The sequence below is a fragment of the Rhinoderma darwinii genome, chromosome 3, assembly GCF_050947455.1.
Source record: "Rhinoderma darwinii isolate aRhiDar2 chromosome 3, aRhiDar2.hap1, whole genome shotgun sequence".
NCBI lineage: Eukaryota > Metazoa > Chordata > Amphibia > Anura > Rhinodermatidae > Rhinoderma > Rhinoderma darwinii.
The window spans coordinates 58,666,024-58,682,223 of NC_134689.1; the positions used below are offsets into that span (position 1 = coordinate 58,666,024).

Sequence of the window (16,200 nt, forward strand, 5' to 3'; positions counted from 1 at the left end):
GGCCCCAGGTCTGCCTGTAGTGGATGACTGTTAGGCAATGCCTGAGGCATGACCTAACAAGTGCCTGTCAGTTTTACACTGACAGGCAATAATACACTGCAATACAGAAGTATTGCAGTGTATTATAAAAGCGATCAGAAGATCGCATAGTGTAGTCACCTAGTGGGACTAAAAATACAGTTATCAAAAAAATTTAATAAAGTTAATAATAAATAAATAAAAGTCCCAAATAAAAAAAATGAGAAACCCACTTTTCCCTTATAAAATACTTTAACCCCTTCCCTCCGCAGCCATTTTTTGGATTTTCACTTTTGGTTTTTCCTCCCCACCTTCCAAAAGCCATAACTTTTTTATTTTTCCATTAATATTGCCGTATGAGGGCTTGTTTTTTGCGGGACGAGTTGTAGATTTCCATAGTACCAATTGTACCATATAATGTAGTGTGAAACAAGAAAAAATATATATGTGGTGTGCAATAGGAAAAAAACAGTGATGCCTCAATCTTTTGGGTGGTTTTGTTTTTACGTCGTTCACCATGCGGTAAAAACTGCATGTTAACTTTATTCTGCGGGTCAATACAATTACAACGATACCAAAATGATATCGTTTTCTTTATGTTTTACTACTTTTACAAGGAAAAAACTGATTGTTAAAAATAAACTTTGAGTTTTGTTGCCATATTCTGAGAGCCAAACAACAGCAATTCTGATGTTTTAATTATTCTCTTTTTTACGGCGTTCACCGTGCGGACTAAATAAGTATATATTGTAATAGTCTTTTACGGACGCATCGATACCAGTTATGTTCGCTTTTTATGTGCTTGAGAAAAAATGGGAAAAGTTTTTTTTTTACTTTTAATTTATTTATTTTTTCTACTTGTCCCCCTAGGGGACTTTAACCAGTGATCGTTAGATCGCTTGCACGATATACTACAATACTAATGTATTGCCGTATATTGTGATTCTGACAGTCTCCTATGAAGCCCTGTCGGGAAGGGGTCAATATGAAAAACAATTAAAAAAATTAAAACATTACACATATTTGGTATTGCCGCGTCCGTAAGGACCCCACCTATAAAGCTATTATGTTATTTAACCAGCACGGTGAACTCCATAAAAAATAAAATAAAAAACAATGTCAGAATTGCTGTCGTTTTCTGTTCATCCTGCTTTCAAATTTATTTTATACAAAGTGATCAAAGAGTTGCATGTACTCCAAAATGGTATTAATAAAAACTAGAAGTCGTCCCGCAAAAAACAAGCCCTCATACAGCTGCATCGGCGTAAAAATAAAAAAATTATGGCTCTTAAAATATGGCGACACAAAAACAAATAATTTTGAAAAAAAGGTACTGTGTAAAAGTAGTAAAACATACAAAATCTATATAAATTTGGTATTGCCACAATCGTAACAACCCGCTGAATACATTTATTATATTATTTATACCACACAGTAAATGGCGTAAATCTAAGGCACAAAAAAGTGTGGCGAAATGTATGTTTTTTCTTCCCTTTATATGTACCCCAAAATGGTGCTATTAAAAAATACAAATTGTCCCGCAAAAACCAAGGCCTTATACAGCTACGTTGACGCAAAAATAAAAAACTTATAGCTCTTGAAATGCGACGATGGAAAAACTTTAAAAATAGCATGGTCATTAGGCTTTAAAATAGGCTGGGCAGTAAGGGGTTAATGTCCTCATCAAAATGTCACCTTTTGAAATGCCACATTTTAAGGATGAATATTTTTGTTTTATTTTATACTTTCCCCCAATTATTATTATTTATTTTTTTGCAGCAGCAGCAGCACAAATAGGACCTTAATGGAATGTCAAAACAGAACAAGTAACGTTTATTTTTTTTTCAGTTTTTGTAAAGGGAAAAATTGGAAATGGGGGAAAAGAAAATATGTGTGGGTTGGAGGAGGGTTTAGAAACTTTTATTTCACTGCCTTTATTTGTTGTTTTATTTTGTTGTTGTTTTTTACTTTTCTGTTTTCTTTTATTTACGGTTACATTTTTTTATATGGTTGGAGGAAGCTGGCCATTAGTTCACTATTAGGGTATGTTCACACATAGTGACCAAAAACGTCTGAAAATACGGCATTTTTTATGGCCGTTTTTGGAGGTGTTTTTCAATGGAGTCAATAAAAAACGCCTCCAAAAACGTCCCAAGAAGTGTCCTGCACTTCTTTTGACGAGCCGTCATTTTATGTGCCGTATTTTGACAGCGACGCGTAAAATAAAGGCTCGTGGGAACTGAACATTGTAAATCCCATTGCAAGCAATGGGCAGATGTTTGTAGGCGTAATGGAGCCATTTTTTCAGGCGTAATTGGAGGTGTAAAACGCCCGAATTACGCCTGAAGACACTGCGTGTGAACATACCCTTAGCGGTGATCTGCATACAGAGGAATGCTGGGAGGACATATTGTAGTTCTTGTCCTGCCAGCATGCCCCTTTCCCCCCATGAGTGAATTAAAATTAATATTAAACCACTTAAAGAAATTAATTAATATAGAAAAAAATAATTCATCTTTTCTAATGAATACTTTGGATAAAATGTTGACTTACATCTTCACTGTCAGTCGAATCTGAATCTTCTGTCTTAGGTTCTTCATTAGTGACAATTTTTTCTGGCAAAATGTCATCCAGCCAGCTTAGATCATGTAAAGAAAAAATATATTCCATTGCCTTTCGTATACCAGCAAGAGCCAACAGCTGAAACAGATTAAAATAAGAGCTTTTACTTTAGTTTTAGAAAGAAACTAAAAATGATTTCAGGGTGTGTATCATGAAAAAAAAAAAAACAATGGGAAGAGCAGGCAGGTATGAACAGTGATCAGAAGTTTGGCTGTGGCCTTTGTAGTAGAGCCAGCTTGAAACTAAAAGCAGGCATAGATGGCAGCCAGTGTTAATTATTACGCGAAGAAAACCCAGCACTCAGAGTTTTCTTCACATAATTCTACGGAATGGAACTCTACCACCGTGTTAACGAGTGCCGTGCTTCCTTTTTCCAGTGTTAATTATTACATAGCTTGCCTATCAGTGACATGTAAATAATGATTATAAAGTAAAACCTAAGGTAAAAAAAAATCTTGGACAGAAATATGCACGCGTAAACCAGCCTTAATTTCTGACTCTCCTGTCTGATACTACATAGTTTCACAATGGGGAAATTTATCAACGTTTGTACGTCAGTTTTTTTTATACTGCCGTCGCCACTTTTTGAAAAAGGGGCGTGGCTTCAAAAAGTGTGCAGAGCAGACAAATTTATTATAATTTACGCCAGTTCCTAGCTGGTGTTGATTTCCCTCGGTGGGGCATAGTAGGGTAGAAGTCAGTTTCGGGTCCCGTACCTTGCCCCCCTGATCGGACTACCCCTCCCTTCAGACTACCTCAATCAGACAATAAAAAAAGTAAAACTATAAGTATACTCACCTCACCGCTCCTCTTATATTATTGACGCCAGGCAGCATCACGACGTATGTGAAGCAGCACTGATGATGTTGAGTGCTGTGTCGCATATAAGGCCCTGAGGCTGCTTGGTGTCAGGACTTTGTATGAGCCGCAGCATACTCAGGGGACCCGGAGGGGAAGGGTGAAGAGGTAAGCATCCATTTATTTTATTTTATGTCCGATGGGGGGAAATGGATGGCGCATGGTCGCGTTCATTGCTCCACAATTGTGGAGCACGGCAAGCGGAAAAGATTTATTGAGAAATATGCGCCTTTTCTCACCATCCTTAGTAAATATGCCGCAATGTGTTTAAACATCATGGCAAGTTTCATTGGATACTCTATTACCGAGGGATTCTTCCCTAGAAGCATTGATTCAAGGGAAAAATATTTTGCCTCACAAAGGCACCATACCGATTCTCTCCTTAAGGACTCCATGTGCTGCCATACAGGATCTATGGACATGGATCAGTTTCTATTAGTTTTTAAACTGCTATCCCATTGTCCTCAACGATAAAATATAAAAAAAATTATCATAGCAAAACTGATTAAGGCTGTAAGAAAATAATGCACTTTGGCATAAAAACGAGTTTTAGTGAAATTAAAAGGTTCGATCAACTAATCTATCATACCACACCATTAGACTAGGTTCACACTGCCATTAGGGTCCATTAAACCAGGTTTTCTGTGATAGTGTAGAATAGATTAGTCTGCTATACAATTCCTTCCTGTGAAATAAAATGGAAACCTGATGGGCTCATTATAAGTCAAGGGGATTGTCAGGATCCATTACCATCCTATTGGTCATGGCTCCTTTAATAGTGAAAGACATGACACCAGACCCTAATCCTCTTTGTGTAGACATCAATTGAGATAGACAACCTACTTTCTCATTCCATTACAGTAGCAAATTATACAATTTCCCAGTCACTTATAATCCCCAAAATGTGTTCAAAATGTAATCTAGTTGCATCCATGCTGCCATGATTTTATTTTAGCACAATAATGGTGATCCTGCTTGAACTTGTATTGACAATATATATGAGCATATTTACCATCAAAGGAAAGATAATTGCTGCCACAGTTGATTTTAGTATCCACAAAATGATCAAACAAGATAGCTGAATTAGGGTAAAGAAATGGACTTTTCTTAGTGGAACATGGCGCAGGTATATTAGGTCTGGCTGATGCTTAGGTGGAATAAACAGCAATTTCAACCGTTCAGTGAACTTTAAAAAAAAACATTAAAAAAACAAGATGCGTTAGTGCAAAATTGAAAATCATACAGTTTAACCCCTTCCTGCTGCAGCCACATTTGATCTTCCTGACAGAGCCTAATTTTTCAAATCTGACATTTCTCACTTTATGTGGTAATAACTTTGGAATGCTTTTACCTACCCAAGCGATTCAGAGATTGTTTTCTCATGACACATTGGACTTATACTTCAGTATTTAATTGTGAAATTTAAATGTATCCGCTTGTAAAACAGATAGTTATACCACACAAAATAATTGCTAACTAACATTTCCCATATGTCAACTTTATGTTTGCATCATTTTTTTAACATCTTGTTATTGTTCTAGGATGTTACAAGGCTTAGAACTTTTCAAGAAAATTTCAAAAGGCTTTTTTTACAGTGGGTAGTTCAGTTGTGAAATGGCTTTGAGGGGCCCTTACAATACAAACACCCAATAAATAACCCAATTTTAAAAACTGCACCCCTCAAAGTATTCAAAACAGCATTTAGAAAGTTTCTTAACCCTTTAGTAGTTTCACAAGAATTAAAGCAATGTTTTTTTGCAAAAATTAATATTTAATCCAATTTTTCTGTAACACAGAAGGTTTTACCAGAGAAACACAACTCAATATTATTTTGCCCAGATACTGCAGTTTTTAGAAATATCCCAGATATGGCTCTAGTGTCTAGTGAATTTTGGAGCCTTCTTTTTATTAGATTATATTTTAGGCCCCATGTCAGGTTTGAAGAGCTCTTGTGATGCCAAAACAAAGGAAACACCCCAAAAATACCCCATTTTGGGATCTACACCCCACAAGGAATTCATGTAGGGGTGTAGTGAGCATTTTTACCTCACAGGTGTTTCATAGATTTTATTAGAGTTTGGACGTGAAAATTAAAAGTATAACTTTTTCCAAAAATATGTCGTATTAGCTAAAAAAAACAACAATTTTCACAAGGAATAAAGAAGAAAAAGCCCCCAAGAATTATAAACCAACTTCTCCAGATTACATAAATACCCCATATGTGGTCATGAACTGCTGTTTGGGCACACGGCAGGGCTCAAAAGGGAAGTAGCGCCATTTGGCTTTTGGAGCGCAGATTTTGCTGAATTGGTTTCTAAGCACCATGTTGCATTTGCAAAGCCCCTAATGTACCAGTACATTGGAGACTCCCCAAAAGTGACTCCATTTGGGAAAAAACACCCCTTGAGGAATTCATATAGGGATTTAATGAGCATTTTTACCCCACAGGTGTTTAAGAGATTTTATTAGAATTGGGCAGTGAAAATAAAAATTACATTTTTTTCCAATAAGGTGTAGCTTTTAGAAAAAAAACAAGGAATAAAAAAGAAAAAGCCCAACATTTGTAAAGCAATTTCTCCCGAGTACAGCAATACCCCATATGTAGTCATAAACTGCTGTTTTGGCACACGGAAGGGCTCAGAAGGGAAGGAGTGCCATTTGGCTTTTGGAGTGCATATTTTGCAGGATTGGTTTCTGGTCACTATGTTGAATTTGAAAAGCCCCTGTCAGACCAAGGCAGTGGAAACCTCCCAGAAGTAATCTAATTTTGGAAACTATACCCCTCTAGGTATTTACCTAAGGGTGTAGTGAGCATGTTAAGCCTGCAGGTGTTTTCCAGAAATTAGTGTGCACTCGATGTTGCAGAGTGAAAATGGAAATTTTTCCATAGATATGCCAATATATGGTGCCCAGCTTCTGCCACTATGAAAAGACAGCTCTCGGATTATTATGCTGTGTATGCTGGTTTTAGAAACACCCTATATGTGGCCCTAGTATTTTGCTTGGGCATTGCACAGGGCTCAGGAGTAAAAGAGTACCATGCAAAATTGAGACCTAATTTGGCGGCTTACAAAGTATTGGTTCACAATTGCAGAGGCTCTGATGTGAAATAATAAAAAAGAACCTTGAGAAGTGACCCAATTTTGGGAACTACACCCTTCAAGGCATTTGTTAAGGGGTGTAGTGAACATTTTCACCCACAGGTATTTTCCATAAATGATTGTGCTGCGGATGGTGTAAAGTAAAAATTGCAATTTTTCCCTAGATATGCCATTTCAGTGGCAAATATGTAGTGCCCAGCTTGTACCAATGGAAACACACACCCCAAAAATTGTTAAAAGGGTTCTCCCGGGTATGGCGATGCGATATATATGGAAGTAAACTGCTGTTTGGGCACAGTGTAGGGCACAGAAGGGAGGCAGCACCGTTTTCTTTTGTAGTGCAGATTTTGCTTGGTTTTACTGGTGAATGAGTTTATAATGTGGGGGCATATGTAAGCTGGGTGGAGTGCATCAGGGTATAATAAGGTGGTATAATAATGGGGTAAAAAAAAACAATAGAATAATCCATAGATGTGTGTGACGCTGTGAAGCAATCCCTTATAAACAGGCCACTGTCTCACTTAATAGTTTCTTGTCGTTTCTTATCCCCTTCTGGTACACACTACAACTTTTCAGTTTGGGGAATTTTGTTGGGAAAGTTGTCCTGGTATAATACGGGCACCCTCGCTATCAGCAGATATGTTTGGGCTCTACACTTCCTGGTTCCCTTTATTTTAGGGCCTTGATAAATCGCCTCTTGAAACAGAAGAAAATAAATAGCCGGACACATCATGCAATGATTGGGGGAGGCAAACATGACCAGGGTTGCAGGGGAGAAGGAATGAGGTGAAAAGTTCAAGGGAAGGAGGGGGAGGAAGGTGGAGGGGAGGGGGCGTGGTGGACAGAGGGCATATAGGAAGGGTGAGAGACCGTTTCGCGCCATTCACGCCCCAGGAAAGCAGTTAGACTTGTACTGACCTTGAGAACGATGCAGGCCCTGATGGAGCAAGTGCGGCAGGCTGTGGCGGAACGGGGCATGGCCTGGCTTGAGGAGGAGCTAGAGAGGACGGGTCCGGTGGCATCTGGGACGGAGTTGTCGGCAGGCCTGGAGGAGGCAGCGGGTTCGAGTGTGGCCGGGACGCAGGCAGCGCCTGAGGTGATGACATCCCCCCTCCGGCGGTCGCGGCGGGTGTGGCCGCCAGAACGCCTTAGCCCGGACGAATTGCCTAGGGCTCGACGCAGGCTTGGGAGCCCCTCGAGGGACGCTCCGGGCCGGGTTTCCGCTTCCACCACTAGGGGGCGGAGGTCCCGATCCAGGAGGAATCCCGGTCGCCGGTCAGGCCCTCCGGAGAGTGGAGAGCAGGGTCCCAGGCCAGTGGGACAGCCTCCCGTCTCCAGGTCAGCACCACGAGGATTTGCAGCGGGCCGTTCTGGCGATGCTCCAGTCGGGCGGCCCGCCTGTCAGCAGGAAGATGTCCCCGGACGGTCACGCAGGCCACAATCGGTGGTGCTGCAGAGACGGAGGGAGGGGGCAGCGGTGGAGAGAGAGCGGAGGCCGGAACGGCTCTTGACGTCTGGCGACATTTATGCGGTTCAGGATGGTGTGCACGGCTGCGGAGCCTGCGGTGCGGCTTCAGGCCCCAGATGTCCGGAGGTGGGCGAAAACGGAGCTGTGCCGATGGAGGATGATCGTCAAGGAGGTCCCGTCGCCCCGGCTGGTGGGAACTCAGCGCCCATGCAGTCTGGTGAGTCGATGTCACCATTACATACATTTCCAGCATTATTTAGATCCCCGGGGTTTGGGGAGGGTTCCCAAGGGGAGGCAGTTAGGAATGTTGAAAATATTGGGTTGTTGTCTGTTGGGAGAGGGGGGGGGGAGATGTGCAGGAATTGCTTGGCTGTGTAAAGGCGTTGCTAGTGCGTTGTGAGGAGGGTAGGCTGCCTGCTGCATTCCCTGGTTGAGGCGTGGGTTCCGGAAGCGGGGGTGGGGGGTTTGGTGGTGAATCGGTGCAACCCCCGAGGACGGTATCTGAGGTGGAGGTCGGGGGAGTGACGGTTGCGGTTCAGACTGATAAAGATAAGGATGTGGATAGGGTGAGGTTAGATGATAAAGCTAAAGGCGAGGTGTACGTTTGTTTTGAGGGGTTGTTGGGGTCGCATTTGAAGACTGAAGTGAAAGAAAAAATTTGGAGGGATGAGTACGTAGAAATTTTTTTGCTTTTTCCTCTGGAAAAGTTTAATTTAGACAAGGGTAAAAGGTAGGAAAGTAAAAAGGAGGAGGAAGAGAAGCGTCGATATCGTTTAATCCCGCAGACGTTTGTGAATTGGTTGCAGGCGTTTGCCATACTGGCCAGTGTTATAGGGGAAAAGGCCCCGGAGAATTGTTCCGCCCTTTTCGGGTACATGGGGGTCAGACTTGGCTGCGGTATGACGAACAGTTTCGTCAGAGGAAAGCGGTTCGTCCCAACATTAGATGGTATAATAAAGACATTGGGCTTTGGTTAAAAGTAATGGCCCCGGCTAAGTTCGGGCAGTCCTTTCAAGGGGGGGGGGGCTGGGGTTGCCAGCCCCTCAGGAAAATCGGGGCAATCGGGGGGAGGGACAGGAGGAAGGGCGGGCTTGTGCTGGCAGTTTAACGACGGTCAATGCAAGTTTGGGGCGGGTTGTAAGTTTAAGCACTCTTGCTCCTCTTGCGGCGGGACTTCGCACGGGTCTGCCAAGTGTTTCAAAAAAGGGAAGGGAAAAGGGGGAAGTGGTGGGGGTCATGGGGCTGACGCCGGTGAGGTGGGAAGAGATGGAGCCGTACCTAAATAGGTTCCCGGACAGGGAGAAAGGCGAGTTGTTGTTGCGTGGTTTTCAGTTTGGTTTTGTGATCCCTGCCCCGGTTCATGCGGTCCCCCTTTCCCTACGGAATTTAAAGTCGGCAATGGAGTATCCGGAGGTAGTGTCAGACAAGTTGCGTAAAGAAGTGGGGTTAGGGCGCATGGCGGGGCCGTTCCCGGTGCGGCCCGTTCAGGACATGGTTGTGTCTCCGTTAGGGGTTGTTCCAAAAAAGGAGCCAAATAAATTCCGGCTTATCCATCATTTGTCGTATCCGCGGGGGGTTGTCTGTAAATGATGGCATTGCGCCTGAGCTGTGCTCGGTGATATATACGTCGTTTGACGCGGCAGTTGAGTGGGTGCGGCGGTACGGGGCGGGGGCCCTTATGGCAAAGACCGATGTGGAATCGGCTTTCCGGCTTCTCCCGGTTCATCCGGACAGCCAGCGGCTGTTAGGGTGTTACTGGGAGGGGGCTTATTATATGGATCGGTGTCTCCCGATGGGTTGTTCAGTATCTTGCGCGTACTTCGAGGCGTTTAGTTCGTTCCTAGAGTGGGTAATCCGGGAAGTGGCAGGGTTAGAGTCGGTCATACATTATCTAGATGACTTCCTGTGTGTGGGCCCAGCGGGTTCGGAGGTGTGCGCCAATTTGCTGGGGGCAATACAGTGGGTCGCTCAGCGATTTGGGGTTCCGTTATCTCCAGAGAAGACCGTGGGTCCCAGTACTTGTATAGTTTTTCTTGGTATTACACTGGATTCGGTGGCATTGGAGTGTCGACTTCCTAAGGACAAGCTGGAAGCGTTGCGATTGGAAGTGAGCAGGGCGGGTCGGCTTCATAAGATTTAGCTGCGGGAGTTGCAGTCGTTGTTAGGAAAACTTAATTTTGCTTGTCAGATAATGCCCATGGGCAGAGTTTTTTGCAGGAGGTTGGCGTCAGCAACGGCGGGGGTTAGAGCCCCACATCATTTTGTGCGGTTGACGCGGGAGCATCGGGATGACTTGGCAGTATGCAGAGAGAGTTTTTGAATTTGTATAATGGAAAATCGTTGTTGATCTCGCCGGTGGTGGATAATGTGCAATGGGAATTGTTTACTGATGCTGCAGGTAGTGTGGGTTTCGGTATTTATTGTGGAGGACAGTGGTGCGTGGGCCAGTGGCCGGAGGAATGGGTGTCATTGGGACTGGTTCGTAATCTTGTACTTCTGGAACTATTCCCAATTGTGGTGGCGGTGGAGATTTGGGGGGAGCGTTTCCGTAATAGCAAGGTGCGGTTCCACTGTGATAATATGGGGGTGGTGTTGGCAATCAATAATGTAACGGCTTCTTCACCCCCGGTGGTGAGGTTGTTACGGCGGCTGGTGTTGCGTTGTTTGGAACTCAATGCGTGGATTGTTGCGGTTCATGTTCCGGGGGTGCAGAATGACATCGCGGATTCTCTCTCTCGCCTACAGTGGGAGCGGTTTCGTCTGTTGGCACCGGAGGCGGATCTGGAAGGGGTCGCGTTCCCGGGATGGCTTTGGGACGTGGTTTAAGAGCAGCACGAGGTTTGATTAAGTCTTCTCTAGCGCCTGGTACATGGTTGGCGTACGACGCGGCGTGGAGGGACTGGGTGTCGTGATTAACAGGTTCGCACGGAGACGGGTCGATGGAGGAACAAGTGGTAGCTTTGTTGGGGTTTTTGGGATGGGTCTCAGTGGAAGGCTGGTCGGTGTCTAAAGTGAATCGTTTCGTGTCAGCTTTGGCCTTTGGTTTTAAACTAAGGGGGTTGGGGGACGTGACGAAAGATTTCTTGATTGTCCAGGCGTTGAAGGGGTTTCGGAAAAAGGGGGCGGGGCGGCCGGACGGCCGTCACCCGGTGTCTTTCGCGCTTTTGGAGCAGTTAGGTGAAGCGTTGGGGAAGGTGTGTTTCTCAGGCTATGAGGTAGCATTGTTTCAGTTGGCTTTTTCATGGGCGTTTTTTGGGGCTTTAAGAGTGGGCGAGTTAATTTCCCCTAGTAAGAAGAGAGCGGGGGGTTTGCAAGCGGAAGATGTAACAGGAGGAAGGGGGAGAGTGGAATTCTGGGTAAGGCGGTCGAAATCGGATCAAAGTGGAAAAGGTAAACGAGTGGTTCTGGGGGCGGTGGCAAGGGCGGGGTTGTGCCCGGTGAAATGCTATGAGCGGTATGTCGCGCTGCGAGGGTGTAGGGGGGGGCGCTGTTATGTCATACGGATGGGGCTTTCTTGTCAAGGTGCCAGTTTACAGCGGTCTTCCGTAGATGTTTGCAGGTGTTGGGTTTGGATAAAGGTATTTATTCACCGCACTCCTTTCGTATAGGAGCAGCCACGGAGGCTGCGTCATGGGGGTTGGGGCCTGATGTGGTGAAGCGCATAGGTCGTTGGGAGTCGGGGAGGTATAAGTCCTACGTGCGTCTCCACTTTATGTGATTTGTTTTCTCGTATCAACGTGCTGTTTTTGGTTGGTGTTATCGTTGTTATTCTTGTATTTCAGATGGTACACCGGCACTGGTGTGGATTCTTGGGCACTCATATGTGCACTGGGGGGCGTTAAGGGCGGATGTGCGGCCAGATGGGCGGCAACTGGGGTTCCAGAGGTCGGCGGTGGTGATACGGTGGCTGGGCACGCACGGTATGGTGTGGAGTCGAGTTTTGCCGGATTTCCATCGGTATGCGCAGTTGGATCGGGTTCCTGATTTGTTGGTCCTTCATGTAGGGGGAAACGACTTAGGTACTCGCCCGTTTAGAGAATTAATTCGGGATGTGAAGTATGACCTTCTCCGGCTTTGGTCCTGTTTTCCGAAGGTAAAGGTGATTTGGTCGGAAATAGTGCCGCGTAGTGTATGGAGAAATGCGCGTTCGGTAGAGCGTGTGAACAAGGCCTGGGTAAAAGTCAATCGGGCGGTTTCCAGCTTTGTGGTGAAAAACGGGGGATTTTTTGTGCGGCACTATGATTTCGAGGATGGCCAAGGGAAGTATTGGCTAGGTGATGGAGTGCATCTCAATGCGGTGGGCATTGACCTATGGGCCTTGCGGATTCAGAAAGGAATCGAGCGGGCGATGATGGATGGTGGGGGCTCGCATACTTAAAGGGGGTCTAAGTATGCTCGTGTGGCGGATTGGGGGTCCTTGGAGTTGGTGGTAATTTCAGTAGGGGATTCATCAGAGGTATGGTCCCTAACAAATACATAATTGCTCATGGAGATGGGCGTTATTTTGGACTCCTGCTGGGTGGTGTCCCGGTGAGTGGTTTTACATACTTGGCAAGCCAACTGCGGAGCAGAAAGGTGCCTCTGAGCCTGTAGGGGACGGCTGGGGGTAAGTAGCTATACAGGGGGCAGTTTGGCGCCAAAGTTTTGGAGCTCCAAGGACTTCCCCTTTCCTAGTAATGTTATTTATAAAGGAATGTTTTATGTTCATGTAAATTTGTTAATAAAATGGCTGCTGTGGCCGAAAATTTCCAACCCACTGTCTCGTGTGTCTCACTGGGGGAGTGGAGAGTGACATGGGTGGAGGGGAAAAAGGCCTGGAAGCAAGTAAGGGGGTGGACAGTATTGAGGGGAAGGTTAAGCAATAAGGGTTCGAAATGGAGCGAGCTCTGTAATCCCATGGTCATGTTCCCCTCGGACCTGCACAACTGCATATTTTTTCTTTCCTGACTTACTGGAACCTTAACTTATTTTATATTTTCATAGCTGTAGTGGTGTGAGGGCTCATTTCTTTTGCAGGACAAGCTATATTTTTTATTGGTACCATTTTGGGTTACATACGACTTTTTGACCACCTTTTATCCTATTTTTTGAGAAGCAAGGTAACCAAAAACCAGCAATTCTGGCATCGTTTTTTAAATTTTTTTTATACAGCATTCACATGTTAACTTAATCCTGCGGGTCAATTCCAGCGATACCAAATTTATAGAATTTTTTAATGGTTTTACAACTCTTTGCACAATAAAATTACTTTTTGTAAAAGAATGTATTTTTTCCGTCGCCATGTTGTGAGAGTTATAACATTTTAATTTTTTTGTCAATGGAACTATGTGAGGGCTTGTTTTTTGCGGGACGGGTTGTAATTTTTATAGATACCATTTTTTGATACACGCGACTTTTTAATCACTTTTTATTCCAATTTTTGGAAGGCAAGATGACCAAAAAACAGCAATCCTGGCATTGCTTTTTTGGTTAATTTTTTTTACAGCGTTCACCGCTTGGGATGAATAACATAACAGGGTGATTGATTTTTTGTTATAATTTAAAACATTTATTTATTTTTTTCACTTCTTTTACACTTTTTTTTAGTCTAGGGGACTTGAAGGTCCAACTGCATGATGTCTATTCTGATACATTGCACTACCTATTTAGTGCAATGTATTAGAACTGTCAGTCGTTTACTGACAGCAAGCCGATTAGGCTTCGCCTCAGAGCGGGGCCTAATCAGCTCTCGTAATAGAAGCCGGTACTCCAAGCAATTTGTCGTATACTTAAAGAGGCTCTGTCACCAGATTTTGCAACCCCTATCTGCTATTGCAGCAGATCGGCGCTGCAATGGAGATAAGAGTAACGTTTTTATTTTTAAAAAACGAGCATTTTTGGCCAAGTTATGACCATTTTTGTATTTATGCAAATGAGGCTTGCAAAAGTACAACTGGGCGTGTTTACCGTAAAAGTACAACTGGGCGTGTATTATGTGTGTACATCGGGGCGTTTTTACTTCTTTTACTAGCTGGGCGTTAGGAATGGGAGTGTATGATGCTGACGAATCAGCATCATCCACCTCTGTTCGTTAACACCCAGCTTCTGGCAGCGCAGACACACAGCGTGTTCTCGAGAGATCACGCTGTGACGTCACTCACTTCCTGCCCCAGGTCCTGCATCGTGTCGGCCACATCGGCACCAGAGGCTACAGTTGATTCTGCAGCAGCATCAGCGTTTGCAGGTAAGTAGCTACATCGACTTACCTGCAAACGCTGATGCTGCTGCAGAATCAACTGTAGCCTCTGGTGCCGATGTGTCCTCGCTCGTCCGACACGATGCAGGACCTGGGGCAGGAAGTGAGTGACGACACAGCGTGATCTCTCGAGAACACGCTGTGTGTCTGCACTGCCAGAAGCTGGGCGTTCTGAAGAGAAGTGGATGATACTTCTCGTCAGAACGCCCAGCTAGTAAAAGAAGTAAACACGCTCCGATGTAACACACATAATACACGCCCAGTTAGACTTTTACTTTAAACACGCCCAGTTGGACTTTAGCAAGCCTCATTTGCATAAATACAAAAATGGTCATAACTTGGCCAAAAATGCTCGTTTTTTAAAAATAAAAACGTTACTCTTATCTACATTGCAGCGCCGATCTGCTGCAATAGCAGATAGGGGTTGCAAAATCTGGTGACAGAGCCTCTTTAAGACAAATGGCATGGGCATCCAACAATGGCCTCCTAGTCTGCCAATTACGAAAGCTGATTAGGCTCTGCCCCGAGGCAGTGTATTTGAGCATTTTAGGCTGATTTATATTTTGTATTTTATCCCTCGAGAACCATTTTAACCCCTTCCCGACCTTGTTGTAAGTACAACAAATGTCAGGAAGGGGTTAAAATGGTTCTCTAGGGATAAAATACAAAATATAAATCAGCCTAAAATGCTAAAATACCAAACTTCTCAATATACTTATGTTTAGAACTCCTAACCGTTCCCTTACTGCCACGGTTGAGAACCTGCAGAACATCTCTGTTGCCATATCTGTATAATGACGTGCAATCCGCTGTAGTGATGTCACTATGGTCGATCTCACTGCAGTGGCCTGTGATTAGATGTGGTCATCATGTAGGAGTGTGAACAGATGCAGTGAGGGGTCTAAATAGAGCCATTGAGGGAGAGCTGTGGAGTTCTAAGGCATATAGGTTAAGAAGTTTATTATTTTAGCATATTGGGCTGTATTACATTATTGTATATTTGCCTGAAAAACCCTTTACTTACAGACTTAATAGACTGTCATTATCCTGTTTAGACTGCTTCTCTCTACTGTCTAGAGCCTTTCTTAATTTTAAACTAAATCTAATAAATGTATGCACAGTCAAGCCAAGGTGTTTGTATAAAGCCTCAACCTAATCCGAGGCAAAATTAGCATGTATTAAAGGGATTATACAGTTACATAAAATAGATTGGCATCCTCAGAATAGGCCATCAATATCTGATTGCTAGGATTCCGAGTCTGACCCTTGCTGATCAGCTGTTTGCAGGGGCCGCGGCACTCTGCCGAGCACTAATTCCCCTTCATTTCTTACACAGCTCCATACTGTAATGGCTGCAGCTTCCCGCAGCCTCTGTATATTTACCTCTCCACTGCGTCCTCGGACTCCTAGCTGCCACTGCGTCCCTCCATCTCTCCCGGCTGGATGCAATCTCCTCCTTCACTACCTAGTGCACATGCACTTTCCAGGGTATAAAAAGAACCTGCTCCTTTCAATCTTTGCCTGAGCAATTTGGTTCCTTGGTAGCTTGTTACAGATACCCTGTGTTATACTTTGTTAGGACTTCCATTGATTGACCACTGCCTGTACCTTTGACTACCCTTGCCTGCCGCCTGCCCTGACCTCTTTCTTTTAACCCGTGATGATCTTTGGCTCTTCCAATCGTGAGTGCCTGTGTGCAGCCTGCCCTGACTTATGCTATACCTGACCTCGCATTTTTTCTGCTGATTTTGTACAAGGCCTGTATACTTGACTATTGCCAAGAGAGACTGACCTGGGTGCAGCCACCTGGGATTCCCCAGCAGCGAAGTCCAGATCCCTGTATAGGGGTTAAAGGGTGAATACCTGTGGTCCGCTTAGATTTTTCTCTCTGCTTTAAT

General features: G+C 44.3%; 1 protein-coding gene across 1 annotated transcript in view; it reads right to left on the minus strand.

Annotated features, from left to right (window-relative positions):
• The window catches only part of SLC4A9 (solute carrier family 4 member 9), a 369,367-nt gene that overhangs the window by 21,715 nt on the left and 331,452 nt on the right, over positions 1-16,200 (minus strand). Inside the window, exons 19-20 of the mRNA XM_075856371.1 lie at positions 4,511-4,684; positions 2,572-2,718 (exon numbers count right to left, since the gene is read on the minus strand). Coding sequence (XP_075712486.1) covers positions 2,572-2,718; positions 4,511-4,684 — 321 coding nt within the window. The remainder of the gene's footprint in view (positions 1-2,571; positions 2,719-4,510; positions 4,685-16,200) is intronic.